General features: G+C 42.7%; 1 protein-coding gene across 6 annotated transcripts in view; it reads right to left on the bottom strand.

The window, feature by feature from the left end:
- TMEM38B (transmembrane protein 38B) overlaps positions 1 to 18,505 on the bottom strand; it is a 255,952-nt gene that overhangs the window by 199,533 nt on the left and 37,914 nt on the right. For 4 of the 6 annotated variants that reach the window (XM_063294940.1, XM_063294943.1, XM_063294942.1 and 1 more), the window contains 2 exons: positions 17,385 to 17,502; positions 13,493 to 15,609 (listed from right to left, as the gene is read on the bottom strand). In XM_063294940.1, the coding sequence (XP_063151010.1) occupies positions 15,397 to 15,609; positions 17,385 to 17,502 (331 nt within the window). In that variant the 3' untranslated portion in view covers positions 13,493 to 15,396. Of the gene's footprint in view, positions 1 to 13,492; positions 15,610 to 17,384; positions 17,503 to 18,505 lie in introns of those variants that run through there. The other 2 variants (XR_010067306.1, XR_010067305.1) reach the window with 2 other exon arrangements.

Raw genomic sequence — 18,505 nt, 5'->3', positions numbered from 1 at the left:
GCAGATTGCCAGGTCCAAGCCTCAGCCAAGTTCCTGGGGCAAAGGACAGGGCGAAGGAGTAGGGTGGGGCAGCAGCCCATCAGTGGCCTTGCTGGTGGGCCTGCACCCTCTGTTGGCTGCTGCACTCCTTGGCCTGCAGGCATGCCATCAAAACACTTCTTTTAAGGGAGGTGTATTAATGGGATGTAGTAAATGGATAAGAGGACCTACTTATTTGAGAATTGCTCAGATAAGCAGAAATGAACTTGATTTCACCCTTTAGATAAGAATCTGTGGGACTCCATTTCTTTTATAGGAGCTCTGGGGGAATCCCATATAAGAGCAACATATAATAAAACTTTTTAAAAATTAACGAAGTATTATAGTATTCAAAGAATATAATCCAAATTTGATTTGGTATGAGAAATGTAATTACATTTTCTGTTGCAATCAGTGCAAAGAAAAAGTAGCCATTTCTGGAATTTGATCACGGATTGTTGAGGCCACAGATTTCACCAGAAGTGAAAAATCATATTCATATATATAGCAGCGCCAAGCGACAGCAACATCAGAAAGAAGGCTTATGAGAAGCTGGAAAACTACCAGGGCCTGAAGGAGGAATTAGAGAGGATGTGGAAAGTGAAGGCCAAGGTGGTCCCAGTGGTGGTAGGGGCGCTTGGGACTGTGACTCCCAAGCTGGGAGAGGGGCTCCAACAGATCCCAGGAGCAACTTCAGAGCTCTCTGTCCAGAAGAGTGCAGTGTTAGGAACAGCTAAGATACTGCGCAGAACCCCCAAACTCCCAGGCCTCTGGTAGACCTTACCACCCTTAGGGGGTAAGAAGGGAATTTTATTTATCTATCATCTATCTATCTCACCAGCCTGTTTGACATCATGCTTGCATCCATCCACATTGCCTCAGTGAGAAACCAGCTGTTTTGGGCTTTCCTGAACCGTTGCTTAGCCAGAAACTATTCCATCATGCTACTGAACTGTTTTATTCCCAGCTGGTCATAAGAAGAAAAGTAAAATAAAGTCATCTTCACGTGACGCTCAGTGCCTGGTGATTTAATGTGGTTGTTACCATGTAGTTTGCTGATCATGATACAGAAACTGTTTGCCATTGTTACGTTCTGGATTTTTTTAAAAAAAACTTTCCATTCTTTTACAGCCTGGGAATTTTCTGGTAGCCATCCATCCTTGTACATGTTTATTGGATTATCTATTTAGAAAATCTAGAACACCTGACATGTACAGTATACAGCTCCAGCTCCTAGGTACTGATGTGTGTGACTGGCTGTTTCCAGGATTAATATTTCAGGTGACTTCCTATGCCCTTAAAATGATCTGGATAGTGGTAACTAGGAGGAAGAGGAATTACTCAACTCAGATTTTACTTGAAAATGGCTTGAGATCCAGGCTAGTTGATATTTTTGCTTGCTTCATCTGTTGCATGACAAAAAAGGGGCATAGGGAGGTAACCTTTTAAATGATCAGGCCAATGTACATATTCAGAGGATTTCATTTTTCTTGCAAATGTATTTTTAAACATTTTTTTTCTTCCACAGTGTTTTCTGATTCTTGAGATAGACAACATTAAAGCTCTAATTTTCCAAAATAGTCTCTTGGCTATATAACTTAGAAAATTATTTTTGAAATTATTTTAACATCTAAAGATTCTTTATTTAACATAACTTGCCAGCCTGTCTGCTACATTTATTTTGTTTTACTCTGAGCAAACAATGTGAAGACATACTTTTCTCATGCTTAGGGCTAATTTTAAAAAAAACTCTAAAAATGATAGAGTTTGTAACCATGCATTTATATATATTATTTTTAAAGGAGTTACTGTTTTAAAATACAGATTTTCAGTTACTTCCTTAAGCGCTGTCCATTCAATTTGCAAAACTAAATTCCTGTCTATGCATTCAAAAGCTAGCTAGATGCTTAACACTTTACATCTCAAAAAAGGAACTATATTACACCCAAAAAAGGAAAAAGGAATGAGTGAAGATGGGTTTGCATATGGATGGATGGATGGATAGATTCTTAAATTGCAACATAATGTAAATGCCTTTTATCCTGATTTTTTTTTCTTTGCCACTGGTTCTATTTTAAAAGGATACCCCAATGTACTGGAAGTAATCACACATTTAATGTAAAGTGTGACTGGACTCTCTAAACCAGTGTTTCTCAACCTTGGTAACTTTAAGATGTGTGGACTTCAACTCCTAGAATGTTGGGAGTTGAAGTCCACACATCTTAAAAGTTGCCAGGGTTGAGAAATACTGCTCTGAAGAGTTACAAGAATGGACTGAAAAACAGTGGCTGCTGCCTTGATCTCCTTGGAGAAAGGTGGGACAGACACCGCTTTAATCCCCAAAATGAACATCCTATATAAATTACAGGAGCAGTTTAATCCAATGCTTGCCAGTGACCTCCCCCTCCCATCTTTTTTTTAAAACCCTGCTTATTCCAAAGCCTTCCCAGTGAGATAATGTGTGAAGGAATGTGCCAGAAGCCATCCAGCAGGCAAGGCCAATCTTCCAGCTGGATCCTCAGCAGGTCCATATGGGCTTATAAACACATGCTGGAAAAACGAAAAAAGAGAGAAAGAAATGGCTCTAAATAGTTTGCTTACGAGGCTAAACATTAAAAGGCAGTCTCATGAATGAAAATTTACATGAGTACAGTAGGCTATACAGACATTCTCAAGCTGCCCCTTCACCTTGTATAGCCTGTAGTTGGGGCAGGCACCGCCAGCTTCTGGCACCCTAGCTCTATAGCCTCAATATAGAAGGATGGCTGGAGTGTAGGGCAGACATTCAGGTTTCCCTCAGTCCTTGGCCTTGAATCCTGAGATGCCAAAATTTTTCAAAAGGTTTTGGAAGCCCGGGTTTCGTATCTGTTTATTGGGATGCTGTAAAGAGCCTTTGAATTACTGGCAGCTGAAGAACACCCCCTTTTTTTTTCATTTGTCAGCCTATCAGATGCTGTTCCCAGATCAGTATAAATCTGAATGGTGTGTACTCTTCTCATCTTCCCTGCCAATGCTTACTTCACACACACGTACCCCAACCTGGCACAGAAAGGTCCAGCAATTAACCAACATGGCACCACTTAAGTGTGGATAAACAATGCAAGATTTTAGTACACCAAACAACATTTTGTACCAGGTTGAAGAGGAGTGATAATTTCCTGCTGCAAATACGTTTTTAATGGACATCAGACTATTCCCACTTCCAACATAAAAAGCAGTTTCTATCAGTAGGTCAGGTATAGGAAACTTGGTCCATTCCAGATATTTTGGACTTTTGAGTCCCCTTAGCCCCATCCAGCATGGCTGATAGGCACTCTGTGGGAACTGTAGTCTAATACATGGAATGAACCAGGTTGCCTAACCTTGCACATTTTATTATTTAAAAAAAAAAGCACATCTTTGTCCTAGGTGATGAACAACATATACAAGAGGAGTAAACACATCAAAAGCACAAAAACAGCCAAAAAACCATACAGCAAAGCATACCACTATAACATGCCTCGCCAAATACTGGCTGGGTGGGGAATTCTAGAAGTCCACACATCTTAAAAGCTGCCAAGTTTGAAAAACATTGAATAACCTCGTACTTCCTGGTGGTCTCTCATCCAAGTACTAGCCAGGCATGACCTGCTTAACTTCCAAGATCCCAAACAATCAGCTATGAGCCACTGAGGCAACCCAATACTCAAAGCATTGCAACATCAGTGCCCAGAGAGGAGGGCATTCCAGATTTTGTTCTTGTACTACAAGAGAGTGGAAAAGATCTTTTCTTCAGTGGTAGGATAGGGTAAGATGCCATGGCAAATGGATCTCTAATAATCTCATAACCTGTTCAGTTAAAAATACCCATGTTTAGTATGTGTCGCAAGGAAACACACAGGGGTCACATGCAATATGATGGGCAGCTATATAAACTTGATAAATTAAAGAGTTTTCATTGTTTTTATTGAAATATAACAAACAATATCAGGTAACTACATTAACATAGATCCAAAATGCACAGAGGAAAAATAAGATATAGAAAATAGAAGTAAACAAACAAAAAACAAGGCAGTTCACATGACATTCAAATCTCACAGTGGCTTCAGCCTTTCAAGAATTGCTTCTCTCTCTCAAAACAAACAAAAACAAACAAAACCACCTTTTCAGCAATTCAGTCTGTTCAATGCAAACTTTGTTCTCTTTTACATAAAGTCAATGCTCCGGATTTAAATTTCCATTAGCCCGAGCAACAGTGGCAAAAAATTGGGGAGAGTTGTAGTTTGAACCACTGGGGCGGGGGGGGGGGGGGGAGATCAGATGGCCATCCTGTAAAGAACAGCCTGCTTTTCAGCCTGCATCCAAACAAGTGGTTATCACTCATACAGTCCAAAATCCTCGTATTGCTAATAGCCAGCAATAACAATGGACAGCTATAGCCCAGGAAGTACAGCTCTGCTTCTAAGAATGAGGGGAGGGCAATATTTATTGGATTATTGTAGGTGCAAAAAGCTGCAATCCATTATTGTGGGAATGGATTGATGTGAACATGCACACCATGTGTCCTTTGGAACCAAAAGAGTAATGTCTTTCAAAAATGTTATCAGATGGATGCTCTGCCTTTCCTCTAGGAATGCAGCATAGCAAACACAGCACTCTCTTCTCAAATGTCCCTTCACAACACCATTTGTGACAGCACTTGGGCTGAGAGTAGTTGGCCCAAAATAAATTGAACTCCTGTAGCTAAAGGTGAACTTAAACCTGGATATCTTCCTCCTAATTCAACACTTTAACCATTACCTACACCAGTGTTTCTCAACCTTGGCAACTCTAAGATGTGTGGACTTCAACTCCCAGAATTCCCCAGGGAGAATTCTGGGAGTTGAAGTCCACACATCTGTAAGGATTGCCTATTCTAAAACACCATCAGACTCATAAGCAGGATCACAAAGATATCTGATTTATTAAAGAATAGTATGCAGGATCACAAAGAAAGCTGAGAATGGAAAAAGTGCGCCAAATGCAAACTAAAAACCCTTGGTACAAATGAGATCCCTCCCCCCGTAGAATCTTCCCAAGCTCACAATCCCAGGTGCTCCTAACGGCTTCTGATGGTCCACGGGAAAAGTCCTTGAGCAGAGCACATAACCCAAACACATTCCATTGAAATGAACATAGATACAGAGCTTGGAACAAGGTTTCACAGCAGCTCCCTCCCAAACAGAAACGCGCGTCAGCACCATGGCATGTGAAACGTTACGATGTACAGTGCACATTGAAACAGTGAACATGACATACTGCCCCCCCAAAAGAAAGAAAACACTAAGCAGCAGGCTTCAAAGGGTAAGCCAAGTGGAAACGGTTAACTAAATCAGGAGCATTAACATGGCGAGCAGGCACCCATTCAGGATGAGGGAAGTGTTTCCAGCGGATCAGGTACTGGAGGGTGCCCCAAAGCTTGCGAGAATCAACGACCTCCTTGACTTCAAAGTGCTGTTGGCCGTCAATCATGATTGAAGCAGGAGGAGGAGGTTGGGGATGCCAGCGGGAAGAGTGGTGGACAGGCTTGAGCAGGCTGCAATGGAAAACAGGGTGCAAGCATTTCAAATTGTGAGGCAGGTCCAACTTAACAGTAACTGGATTGATAAGACCAACAATAGGGAAAGGACCAATGAACTTGGGAGCAAGTTTTTTAGAGGGTTGTGGGGACTTGATGAATTTGGTAGAGAGATATACTTGATCTCAAATTTTGAAATCGTGTTGCAAAGAACGTTTATCGGGTTGAAACTTGTAAGCAGCCTGGGCATCAGCCAAAGCCTGTTGAATCACTGGCCAGGAATCAGCCAGCTTAACAGCCCAGTCAGAGGCAGAACATGTTTGGGAAGGGGGTTGTGGCAGTTCAGGGATGGGAACAAAGTCGTGACCAGAAACCACATGAAAAGGGGTTTGCCCGGTGCTTTGATGGACAGCATTGTTGTAAGCCACTTCAGCAAAAGGCAGCAAGTCCACCCAATTGTCCTGATGGTAGTTAATGTATGCTCTAAGGAATTGTTCAAGGTCGGAGTTCAAAACCTCAGTAGATCCGTCAGTCTCAGGATGTGACGATGTGGACAGCGCCTGTTTGGTGCCAATCAATTTTAAAAATGATTTCCAAAACTGGGAAGTGAACTGTGTCCCGCGGTCGCTAATCAAACGGGAGGGGCTACCATGGAGACGGTAGATGTGGATGAGAAATAGGGCCAATTGCGGGGCCGACGGGATGGACGCACATGGAATGAAATGGGCTTGTTTGGAGAAAAAATCTTTTACAACCCAAATGACAGTTTTCTTCTGACTGGGAGGTAAGTCCACAATAAAATCCATAGAAATCTCATCCCAGGGACGGGATGGGCTGGCCACTGGCTGTAGAAGCCCCTGTGGTTTACCTCCTTTACGCTTTGACATGGCACAAACAGGACAGGAAGCAACATAGTCTTTTACATCACCCCTTAAGGTTGGCCACCAAAATTGACGGCGAACCAAATGCAAGGTTTTGACAAAACCAAAGTGTCCAGCAAGTTTATCATAATGGGAACACTGCAAAACATCAGCTCTTAAAGTTTCAGGCACATAGAGGTGGTGTTCCACCCACGCCAGATCATTTTCAAAAGAAACATTGTCTCTATTAGCTAGCAGCCAAGTGTCAGATTTCAGCGCCTGGAGAAAGTCCTTCTGTAACTGACAAGGAACTTGCACTCTCCGCTTCCCAGACAGGGCTGTGGGCGGGGTCGCCTGCGCACAGGTCTGGCTCCGAGTGACGGCAACCAAGCCCAATTGTGGTTCGGTGAGAACAGTTCCAACTATATCTGCCATGTGGTCAAGGTCCTGAGGTAAACGTGACAAAGCATTGGCCAGAAAGTTTTTCTTTCCTGGAATAAATTTTAGCTGGAAGTTAAAGCGACTGAAAAATTGAGCCCAGCGAATTTGTTTAGGACTGAGATGCCAGGGGGTGCGGAGGGCTTCCAAATTCCTGTGATCAGTCCAAACCTCGAAAGGGCATTTAGCACCTTCTAGGAGGTGACGCCAGGCTTCCAAAGCGGCTTTTACAGCAAAAGCCTCTTTTTCCCAAACATGCCACTGGCGTTCAGTTTCAGAAAATTTTCTGGACAAATAAGCGCAGGGTTTCAAGTGATTTTCAGAATCTCTCTGTAACAATATAGCCCCAACTGAGGAGTCAGAAGCATCAACTTGGACCACAAAGGGGCATTCAGGATCGGGGTGCTGTAAAATAGGCTCAGCAGTGAAGAGGGTTTTTAACTTCTCGAATGCTGCCTGGCATTCAGGTGTCCAATTCAGCACTGCCCCAGGGTTTTTTACCTTGCGTGTCTCCCCCAAACCCTTGGTACGGAGCAAATCAGTAAGGGGCAAAGCAATCTCAGCAAACCCCTGGATAAATTGCCGATAGTAATTACTGAACCCTAGGAAACTTTGCAATTGCCTCCAGGTGCGGGGATGTTCCCAACTTAAAATTGCCTGAATTTTTTCAGGGTCCATTTCAATGCCCTTGTCAGATACCCTATAGCCTAGATAGTCAAGTTGGGTTTTGTGAAACTCACATTTGAAAAGCTTGGCATAAAGCTTGGCATCTCTAAGCTTACTTAACACCTGTTTGAGAAGGCGTTCGTGTTCCTCCTCGGTTCAGTGTAAATGAGCACATCGTCCAAATAAACCAGGACCCCTTTAAACAAATGATCATGTAATACTTCATTAATCAATTGCATGAAGACTCCGGGCACCCCTGCTAACCCAAAAGGGAGGACTTTGTACTGAAATGAACCCAATGGACAATTAAAAGCGGTTTTCCACTCATCTCCAGCTCGTATGCGGATGCGAAAATAGGCTTCACGAAGATCGAGCTTGGAGAAAATCTTGCTCTTTGACAAATGAGCTAACATGTCCTTCATGAGTGGCAGAGGGTATTTGTTGCAGATTGAGACGGAATTTAACCCCCGATAGTCCGTACAGAGTCTAAGCGTGCCATCTTTCTTTTCCTGGAATAGCACAGGGGCCCCAACTGGGGAATTTGCAGGTTCAATAAACCCCCTTGACAGATTTTTGTCAATAAAGTCCCATAATGCCCCAAGCTCCTTCTGAGTCATTGGATAAATTTTTGGCTTGGGCAATTGAGCGTTGGGAACCAACTCTATTGCACAGTCAGTTTTCCAATGGGGGGGTAGCTGATCTGCTTCCATTTCTCCAAAGACGTCTGCAAAATCTTGGTATCGATCAGGCAAGCCTTCTAAACGTGCCAAACTAGGGCGTGGCGTGGCAATTGCTGCCCTTCCAACCCCCGCACTTGAAGCCCTCTCCATGGTAGGGGCTTGGTAAAACCCATCCTTAGAAGTCAGAGTTCTGTGTTCCCAATTTATATGTGGGCTTTGATAGGTCAACCAGAGAATCCCCAGAATTACCAAGGGGTTGCCAACAGGTGCCACTATAAATTTTAAAGTCTCACGGTGGCTGCCCATTTGCATTGCGACAGTTCCAGTGAAATGGGTCGCCGCCCCCCCCCCCCACCATTGAACCATCCAACTGTGTGAAGATCAAAGGCTGCTGGAGGGGAAAGTTAGGCAGGTCCAAAGCAGCAACCAGATCAGGGTGAATCAGACACCTGGAACACCCAGAGTCAACTAAAGCCCAGACCTCTGTAGTCTTTGTGCGGGAGCCCAATTTCACTTTTACTGCTAGAGTGGGACAGTCAGCATTCACCATAGCATCCTCATGCCCATCCTCCTCCACCTGCCCGCAGGTGCTCTTCATGGCAGGTGGCTGGCATTTCCCGCTGGCTCCTTAGAGTCGTCTTCAGCCTCTCCCGAGAAGTAGAGTACTTCCTCAGCATCGGCTGCCCCCTTGGCTGCTGTCATCCACCGCGAGGGGGGCGGCGATTTGGCCGGCAGCTTGCCTGCTCGATCTCCAGCCTTGGCTTTTGGGCAATCAACTGCTCGATGCCCTTCCTTTCCGCATTGGAGACACTGACCCCTTGCATAGCGCCGATCTCTCTCCTCTTCCCAGGCTCTATAGCCTGGCCGGGTAGCAGTTGTGGCACTTCAGGTCCCCTCATGGTGGCTGGTTGTTTTTCAGGTCGTTTGGTTTGCATGTAGGTATGCTGGGCATGCTCAGCTTTGCCAGCCAGACAGATCCATTTGTACAATGTCTCTGGGTCGTCTCTACACAACGCCCACCACAGGGCGTCCCTGTTGAGTCCCTCTTTAAACCGTTCTATTAAGGTTGACGGAGACCAGTCGGGGATTTTCCCAGCTAACGTCTTAAACTCCAGGGCGTAATCAGCTACAGGCAGTTAGCCCTGGGTAAGATCCTTCAGTGCCTTTTTAGCCCTGGCCTTGGCTAGAGGATCCTCAAAATGCAGCTTTAACGCCCACATGAATTCCTCAAAATCCTCAAGCTCAGGGGAGTCAGCCTCCCTTAATTGAACATACCAGTCAGCCGCTCGTCCCTTCAGCTTGGTGGCAATGGCAGTTATTTTAGCCTCTTCGGAAGGGAAGTATGGTCCAAACTGCCTCATGTAACTTTTAGCATTAGTGAGAAAGAAAGACAACTTAGTTGGATCCCCATCAAACTTGACAGAAAAGTCTTTCACCCCCACTCCTGTTGGAGCTGAATCAGCAGCTGCTTGAGTGATTGGGCCCCAGGTTACAGTAGTTCTCCCTCCTCGGGGTGGGGACACTGATGGTCAAACTCTGCGGGGTGGAGATTCATCCCGGCGCTGTCTCCGGCCCTGCTCCGCCGGCAGTCCGGGTGAGGGGATGGAGGATGATTGCGTGGAGCTGGAATCTCCTTCGCGCCTCGGCAGCCCCCCCCCCCCCCCATGACAGAGACAGGTTTTTCAGCATGTACTCCATCAATTCTATTTTGGCCTCTACCACTCTTAGCCTTTCAGGGGTTTGAGATTCCTCCCTCCCTGGCGTGTTAGGCTGTCTCCCTGTTGATACCATGGTAGATTCTACGTTTGGGGTCAGCGGGAACCGATACTTCCAGGATGCCTGGGACGTCCCTGGCTGGGGTTCTCCCATTTCATCCCAGGTTATCAACTCTGCGGGCGATTCGCTGGGTGCCGGTTGCTCTGGTGCTCTCCCATCGTCAGATTCCTCTACCTCAGGGCTGGAACTCAAATCCTGCCGGAAACCTGAAGGTTCTGGGGTGAGGCTCAGTTCTCTGCTCCTGACCATTGACTCGGGCATCAAGCTAGTCGGCTCCTCAAGTCTCCCGGTTGTGAGCTTGGAATCGGCCATCGTTAACTATTTTCCCTCACAAGAAACTAATCTTGGTAGGAGCTAACAGTACAACTTTGGTGATTCTCAGCTTTATGTAAGGATTGCCTATTCTAAAACACCATCAGACTCATAAGCAGGATCACAAAGATATCTGATTTATTAAAGAATAGTATGCAGGATCACAAAGAAAGCTGAGAATGGAAAAAGCGCGCCAAATGCAAACTAAAAACCCTCGGTGTGCAAATGAGATCCCTCCCCCCATAGAATCTTCCCAAGCTCACAATCCCAGGTGCTCCTAACGGCTTCTGATGGTCCACGGGAAAAGTCCTTGAGCAGAGCACATAACCCAAACACATTCCATTGAAATGAACATAGATACAGAGCTTGGAACAAGGTTTCACAGCAGCTCCCTCCCAAACAGAAACGCGCGTCAGCGCCATGGCATGTGAAACTTTATGATGTACAGTGCACATTGAAACAGTGAACATGACAACATCTCACAGTTGCCAAGGTTGAGAAACACTGTCCTACACAATCTATTACTGGTGAAACCCAAGTGAGTGGGGAATGTACTCAGATAGCCAAAGCCTAAGAAGCATTGTCAGATTCCATTACTGTACAATTGTGTGTGTGGATGTACCTTCGAGTCAGTCTTGACTCATTATGTTATCATGAACAAGTCCCTCAGTTTTCTTGGCAACATTTTCAGTAGTGGGTTGCCACTGCTTTCTTTCCAAGCTGAGAATAACTGGCCCAAAGTCACCCAACTGGTCTCAAGCCTAAGGCAGGACTAGAATTCAGTCTTCTGGTTTCTAGCCCAGGGCTTTTAACCGCTACACCAAAGTGGCTCCCCCCTTGTGATTACTTGGTTAGAAAGATGTTACAGAGTAAAATATAATGGGAATTGCTACTTTGCATATTTGTGCAAAGGAAATTCCAGAGGACAAGTGAGGTGGAGGGAAGCAGAAAGAACTGTGCATACCTAATATAATTATTTCATATTATATTATGTCCACCTCTGCAGAAACTGCATAGTCAACTGCAAGAAACCCACACCTCACCTACAGAACAGCCACACTCTGCACTTCTCAGAAGCCACATTTCACATCTCAAATGGTGAGGGGGAGTGAACAGATGGGCTTGCAGACCTGTCCCCAGGTAAGATGCATGAAGCCCTTTGACTGCTTGACGTGAACCACACGATATTTTGAAAACAAAGACGGTCTGAGAGATTTCGATGGAAACGGCAGCTTTACAACAGTGAAACATTTTGTTTGAACGCTTGACAAGCGTATTCCTTCCTAAGAGTCTGTTGCCTCAGTCAGCCTCATAAAAGTGCTGACAGTAGCATAAATAAAGCGTTAAGGCATGCTGATTGGAACACAGGCTTATTCTTAAAACCACATTTCAGTGTTTTTTAAAAATGTGCTTGAAAACAAAAAAGTGTGCTTAGCATCATCTGAGGTTGAAGACTCACAGCTGACCCCAAAAGAGCAAAATCCAGTGCTTCAGTTGCTGCCTCATAAATGAAGGGAGCTAAAAAATGTGTAGTCTAATACTATAGTGCTACGAATGAAGGAAAAAACCAAACAGCCTGACACAGGTGAAGCACAGAATTCAGCATCCCAGCTGTTCAGTTCAATAGGCTGGTGTGAGCATTATTCCTTAAAAATAATCTTTTCTCCCCTCAGGACACTGAGAACAGTTCAAAGTTTCTGCCCTGGTATTAAAGCTCACTCTGAGATTGGCTCTTCCAATCAAAGGGTCTCTCTTCTCACTCCCAAGACCATGATTTCTCATACTAGCTGTGTTCCATAGGAGGAAAAAAAATGCAGTCAGCTAAAGGCAGAGAAGCATTGCGTGGACAAGATGCTAAACTTCTGAAATAAGGAATGGGTGCTCAAAACTGCCTCTTTCCGTTTGCTTCTGCTTGGTATCTATTGACATGTATAACTGCCTCGTGGCCTTTAAAAAAATAATAATAAAGTAGTCCAGGAATAAATAGATCTGTGGTCTTTAAAATCCCCTCTACTTTATGTGTAATAAGCTTTCATCCAATTATTTAGCAAAAGTGACACCAATTATATTGGGCAAAATATGGCATATCAGATGCAGATGCAAACAGTACTACTGTAAATATTAAATACTATTTCATTTATACATGTGGTGGTTTTGAATTTCATGGAAAAACTGCAGTCACCAAAGACCCCAAATTATATACCTATATATTTCTTCCCTGCTTATTATAAATCCAGAAGTCTTAATCTAGCATCTGTCGCTTAGAAACCAGCAAGCAATAACTTAACTAATCTCATTTACCTTGACCTTAATATCCAGCTGTTAAGATGAGCTTCACTCGTGTATGAAATTATGAAAAAAGATTACTTTGGGCAAGGATGCACGTCAAAAACATAAAAATATGGGGCGGAACATAGATCTTTTGCCCTCTGCAGATTCCAGAGATTAGCCAAATGTACAGTTATGGATTTCAATGCAGACCTACCCCATCAATGTAGAGAGGTCAGGACTGGAACAGCCATGGCTGAAACACCTCTCCCTGCCACCAGTCTTATTCCATGTCTAAAGATGGATGCCTTGTGGTTAGATGGCAGCTGCTCTGGCTTTACCAATGCAGCACTGGGTGCTGAATAAATGTTCAGAGTGATCAAACTGTGGCCAGATTCAAAGAGAATTCAGTCCCATACCTCTCATAGTCTAGACTAGCTGAAATGTACTGCTATGCAAAGATGGTAGCTCCTGGTGACTACAGGGACATACCCATATCGGGTTTTTTTTTTTCCTGGCAACAAGACAGAATTGGCTTACCAAAGCTTACCCTGGTCTATGACCCTGTGAGCCCTTCAAAATTGTCCAGGCCAGGAAACCAAAACCAAGAGTACTAAGGTGCTGTTGCCTAGGCTGTGGCTCTTCCTCCTGTCTCTCAAGATTATTCTCACAGCCCATTGCAGGCCCTGCTGGGGTTTGCTGGTAGTCTCCCATCCATGTATTAAACAGATCCAACCTTGCTTAACTTTTTCAAGGTTTAATTACCATCTGCAATCAAAAATAGGCAAATGCAAACATTTTTAATGGGACAAATGTGCTTCAAGTCCTGTAGGGAAAGAATATAAGCTTTTCTGGGTAAGCAGCAGAATGTGTTAGCCACTAAACTTTTCATGTCCGTGTATTTGCTGATCATATTATTAGCACCACTGAGAGGCAAACTGTTTCCATTGTTTAATAGCAGGTTTTTAAAATGCACGCTAAATTCAAATGCAAGGCATACCATCTTCTAACTTAAGTATTTTAACAGTAATTTTAAATACATTTTCACATTAATGTGTGCTATAAAGCCTACACTGTAATTACTGTGAGACTGTTGACAACAGTACCAAAGGAATTTCAAAAACAATTCTAGGACTAAAAAGCATCAAGACACTTTCAGCCCAGTCATACAAAAGACATCAGTGATTTTACCAGCATGCATTAAAAAAAACCCAACTCATAACTCTCTGAAGCACATTGGCTGCTGGTGTCCAACTCAAGTATTTTTCAGGTATGTACAAACCAAGTTCAAAATAACGCTACATGGACATTTTAACATACTTTCTGGACACTCTTGTTCCAATCTTCTGGAATAGAAGACCTAGAATATGCCCCAAATGATATGACAAATGGTTGATGTTCTTAAAAAAAAATCCCTACTTTCTGCTTCATTTTTGACCTGGATAAAAGATTTTAGTTGCTTATAAAAGACAGATTACAAATGCTCATGAAACAATCAACCATATTCTAAAAGAAATGGAGACAACTTGGTTGAGCCAAGTACAGACCACTGGCTAGGCATTATAGGCTGTTAGGTGACTAGGGAAAAGGAGATTTCCCTGCGATTCCCACCCACCTTCCTGCCAGGTGAGCTGTAATCCCTGTCTTGTCTTTTTCAGCCTCCATCAAGATTCCAAATAATACTTTCTTGTTTTCAAAATTATGTATGAAGAGTGACTTAAAGATACATTCCATATGAATTTCTGATCTCAAAAAGTTTCATTGCCCTTCAAAAAAATCCAGCAAAGTAGGGATATCTACAAAACACTGAATATCCAAAATTTGAAAATCTAGTACGAAAGGTCTGTGGAAAACATATACAAATTAGCTTGTGATTCAAGCCAAGTATGAACACTAAAAAATTTGTGCTTTCAAATCAGCTCATTAGTAGTATATCTAAAATTAAGAGGTGCCAATATCAGAAAAAAGTGTGCATCCCTCAAATCCTGAATCAAAATATTTGTATTCTGAAAGATTGAAAGAATATATTTTTTGTCAAAGAACAAAATATCAGGGTACAATTCAGTCATAAGGAAGCAATAATAAATCACTAAACTTTCATATGCTGAAGTCTCTCCTACTGATATTTAAAAGTGCCCAACTCTGGATGAACCATGCCCTAAAATCTGGTTCTTATGTATTACTAATATGAGAAAATACCAGAAAATATTTTGACAAGCTTTTTAAAAGTTAGGCTTTGTTTTCTTAAATAGAAAAACCCAATAAAAATGCTCATAGAGTAAAATCACAGTATAATCTATCATTGTTTGATGTTCTATGATGCTTTGTGTTGTTTGTATTTTGATTTTAAATGCTGTTAGCCACCCAGAGTCACTATAGCGAGATGGGCGGCCATCTAAACTGAATGAATAAATATAGTTAGGAAAAACTGACATGATGCATCTTGTTCAACTATGAATTTTAGTTTACAAAAAAATAGCCAACTTCAGAAGCTACACAGAGCCATAGGGCAGGAGTAATAGTCCGGCCTTCCCTAATCTGGCACCCTTGAGGCTGTGGTGGCTAGGAAATATGGGAGCTGTCGTCCCAAAATGTCCAAATGACAGCACAATGGGAACTGCTGCAGTAAACGATTAGAAGCCGTTCACAGACAGTATAAGAGCTCCACTGAACTGCAGTTTGCCCAGAAACTTCTCTGAAGAACCAGTGCAGCTACCTTCTTCTCACAGGAATTTCCTCATGCACAACTGTCATTTCACATCATTGGGAAAGAGGAACACTACATATTTATGGGCACACACAAACAAGCCATTTTTGGCCACCCTTGGAACTTTGGATGTTCTCATTCAGTTTTCTTTGCATTTCTCCTCTGGAGTGCCTCACTTATCCCTCCATCAAGAAGACAGTCACAGCCTGAGGAGATGCCGTTTGAGGGTGCTTTGGCCTCATCCTCTGTTTGTGAACCGGCTGGCTTCTGGCCAAAGAAGAGGCAGCCCAGTGTTTCCTCCAGGGAAGCAAATGGAGAAGTGGTGGATCCTGTCACCATCATGTTTACCTGCAAGAAACACACAGCGAGTGCATCAACTCTGCAACTAAAACTGGACAAACTTTCTGACAAAACAGATTCAGTGCAAAAATTTGGGCCAATTAAAGTGGCCTGTGTATTTACAGTAATACTTTTATCCCACTTTTCCTTGAAATTCAGTACAGTTTGCTTTTAACAAACAAGGTAGGGAAAACCTGCAGAGGATGGTTTGCTTTCCAGCCCTTTTAGCAGCAGTAGCCACAGGAGAAGACCATATTTTCTTCTGTGTAACGAAGTAATACAGTATGTTGTGGCTGTGTGTTTGTGCTCTCCCCCTGTGTGGCACTTGTGTTTGTGTGTATGTGCACACTGAAAAGCACAAGGCACATTGAATACATTCCACTCTGGGTCACATGATCAGGAAAGAGACAAGAGAAAGGTTTAGATTGAAGCGGTCAGCAACCTTCTGAGTCACTGCCCATTTGCCTCTCCCATAGGGATGCATCGCGGAAATTAACGCTGGAATATTTTTCGTCCCATTCTCTTTAGTTTTCAAAGACTGGTCCTGCTGACAGGCGGAGTCCTGAATCCCTTGACATAATTTCTTTCCAACATTCTGTTGGGCTGGAGTGAATGAAGAGGCAAACATCCTAATGATACCAATAGAAGAGAATATCTGTAGGTTAAGGTTGAAATATGGAGTCCTTGGTGCTCTCTGAGGTTGGTTGTTTGCTTGCAGACGTTTCACTGCCTGACTAGGCAACAGCTTCAGTGCGAGAAGGGAGTGGGGTTTGCTCTCTGTTTATATACAGTAGCTAGCCCTGCCAGTGTGGTGGGGGTGTTGTTCTCTCCATACTACCAAGGAGAGAACCACTCCTCCCACCAACACTGTCGGGGCAAGCTACTGCATATAAACAGGGAGCAAACGCCACTCCCTTCTCGCACTGAAGCTGTTGCCTGGTCAGGCAACGAAATGTCTGCAAGCAAACAACCAACCTCAGAGAGCAACAAGGACTCCACAATCCTAATTATACATTCTGTGATTGAAGGTTCCTCTTCCCAGGAAAGAATTTAAAGCATCTGCCCATTAGTCCTGCCTTCCCAAGGACAAAAGGATAAATAACTGTGGGGGGAAAAAAACCTGATTGTGGCAAAAGGAAATATGAGTTAAATGGGTTCTGGCCAAGTTTGGCTTGTGGTCAAGTGGGTGATCATTATAGTATGGTTTGCTCCTGGCCATTTTCCAATATAAAAGTAGAGTACATCTACAGACAGGCACTGTTCATAAATACTAAGAAGCTAGCCAAATCCTTAGCAGATCTTGTCACTGGGATCCCAGTTGTGCTGATAAATACTAAGCCAAGATATGAGCAGCAATGTGAATTGTCATTATTCAGGAGAAAATATAATCAGTTTGGCAGTGAACAGAAATACAATACACATGTGAACCACTCCTTAGAATGCCAAATTGCCTCAAATTAAATTTATGGAAGTGATGATTTTCTCACACGTTCCTGAATTGTTTCCTTTTTATTTTTTAGGTCCTAACAGAAGACAGATGTGGAAAATATTTATGAACCAGAACTCTGATAGCTGTAGTTCAACACATCTGGAGGGTTCCAGATTGAGAAAGGCTAACATATATAATCAAAGCTGGAAAGAATCATATTATTATTATATAATGTTCAAACTATCATATCTGCTATATAAATATGTGCTTAACAGATGATATTAGTGTAACATTATAAAAATATGTCGAGCAGACAATTGTAGAATCATAGAAACCATAAACCCCAAGAACTTACCTTTGTGACCACCAAAAAGATGGTGTAAAGTAACATGAGATTGTGCTTTGTTATTGGAAGATAAAAGGTGCACTGCATTGTGAACAGCACTGCTCCTATCAAACTTACTTTCACAGGACTGGAAAAAAAAGGAACACACAAAAGGCAAGGTGTATTTTTCAATTCTCTATTCTCAAAATACATATTCGCTCATCATTGCAGTTAACACCGAGGCTCATTAACAGGGCTTCCTTCAGACATTTAATCTATTAACTTGTTTATAGGGACCAATCTTCATCATCTGGCTGCCAATTCAAAACATGTTTGCTAAATTTTTAATGCAGCAAGGAGTGAGCCCAATTGATCTCAATAACACTTATGCCCAAGAAGATATGGTATTGCCATCTAAGACTCTCTTGGTTCTCTTGTGCTATGCTGTTAAGGAATTAAAATGAAAAAAAGAAAATTCAGCACGGACTTCCCTTCTAATAATACATTGCAGTTGTTTTAATTTGTCTTCAATATTTTAAAAAAACCACTTCTATGAAAATGTAGAGTATTAGGTAATATGCATATTACTTGTGAGATTTCTATACTACTTTCCAGGCAATAGAACAGACTTAAAGTGATATACCAACTGGACAATATTAAATTTAATAATTAAAAGCATCAATTAAAAATAAAAACAGTAAAAAAATCCTAAAGGCATGATAAAACTTAACTATTTTCACTTTGTTATGGAATGTTCTCTTGCACACTAAGATAAGGAGATAAATTAATCACTTGGAAGCAGATGTTCTAAAACGCTTGTTTCTTGTGGAGCTAATCAGGTTTCCAGATGCATAGGAACTAGAAAAAGATATCTTAAAACATGCAAGAGGAAGCTCTTGCTGAGATTACCTAGACTTTTTCACATCAGAAGTAAGCAATCTATCTCAAGGATTATATGCAGTGTCGAGTTTGGATTCAATTTATTTGATCATGCCATGCTTTGGAGCAGGAGTAGGGAACTACAAAACCCAGAAGCCCCAGCCAACACAACCTATGTTGAACCGTGCTGGGAACTGTGGTTCTGCGACACCTTAAGCGACAAGCCTCACATCTATGGTTTAGAATTACATTTAAATCGGGGCTAAACTGCT

The sequence above is a fragment of the Candoia aspera genome, chromosome 2 (genome assembly GCF_035149785.1).
Source record: "Candoia aspera isolate rCanAsp1 chromosome 2, rCanAsp1.hap2, whole genome shotgun sequence".
NCBI classification, from domain to species: Eukaryota; Metazoa; Chordata; class Lepidosauria; order Squamata; family Boidae; genus Candoia; species Candoia aspera.
Note: the sequence above shows the minus strand (reverse complement) of the source record. Positions and strands in the feature narration are given on the sequence as shown.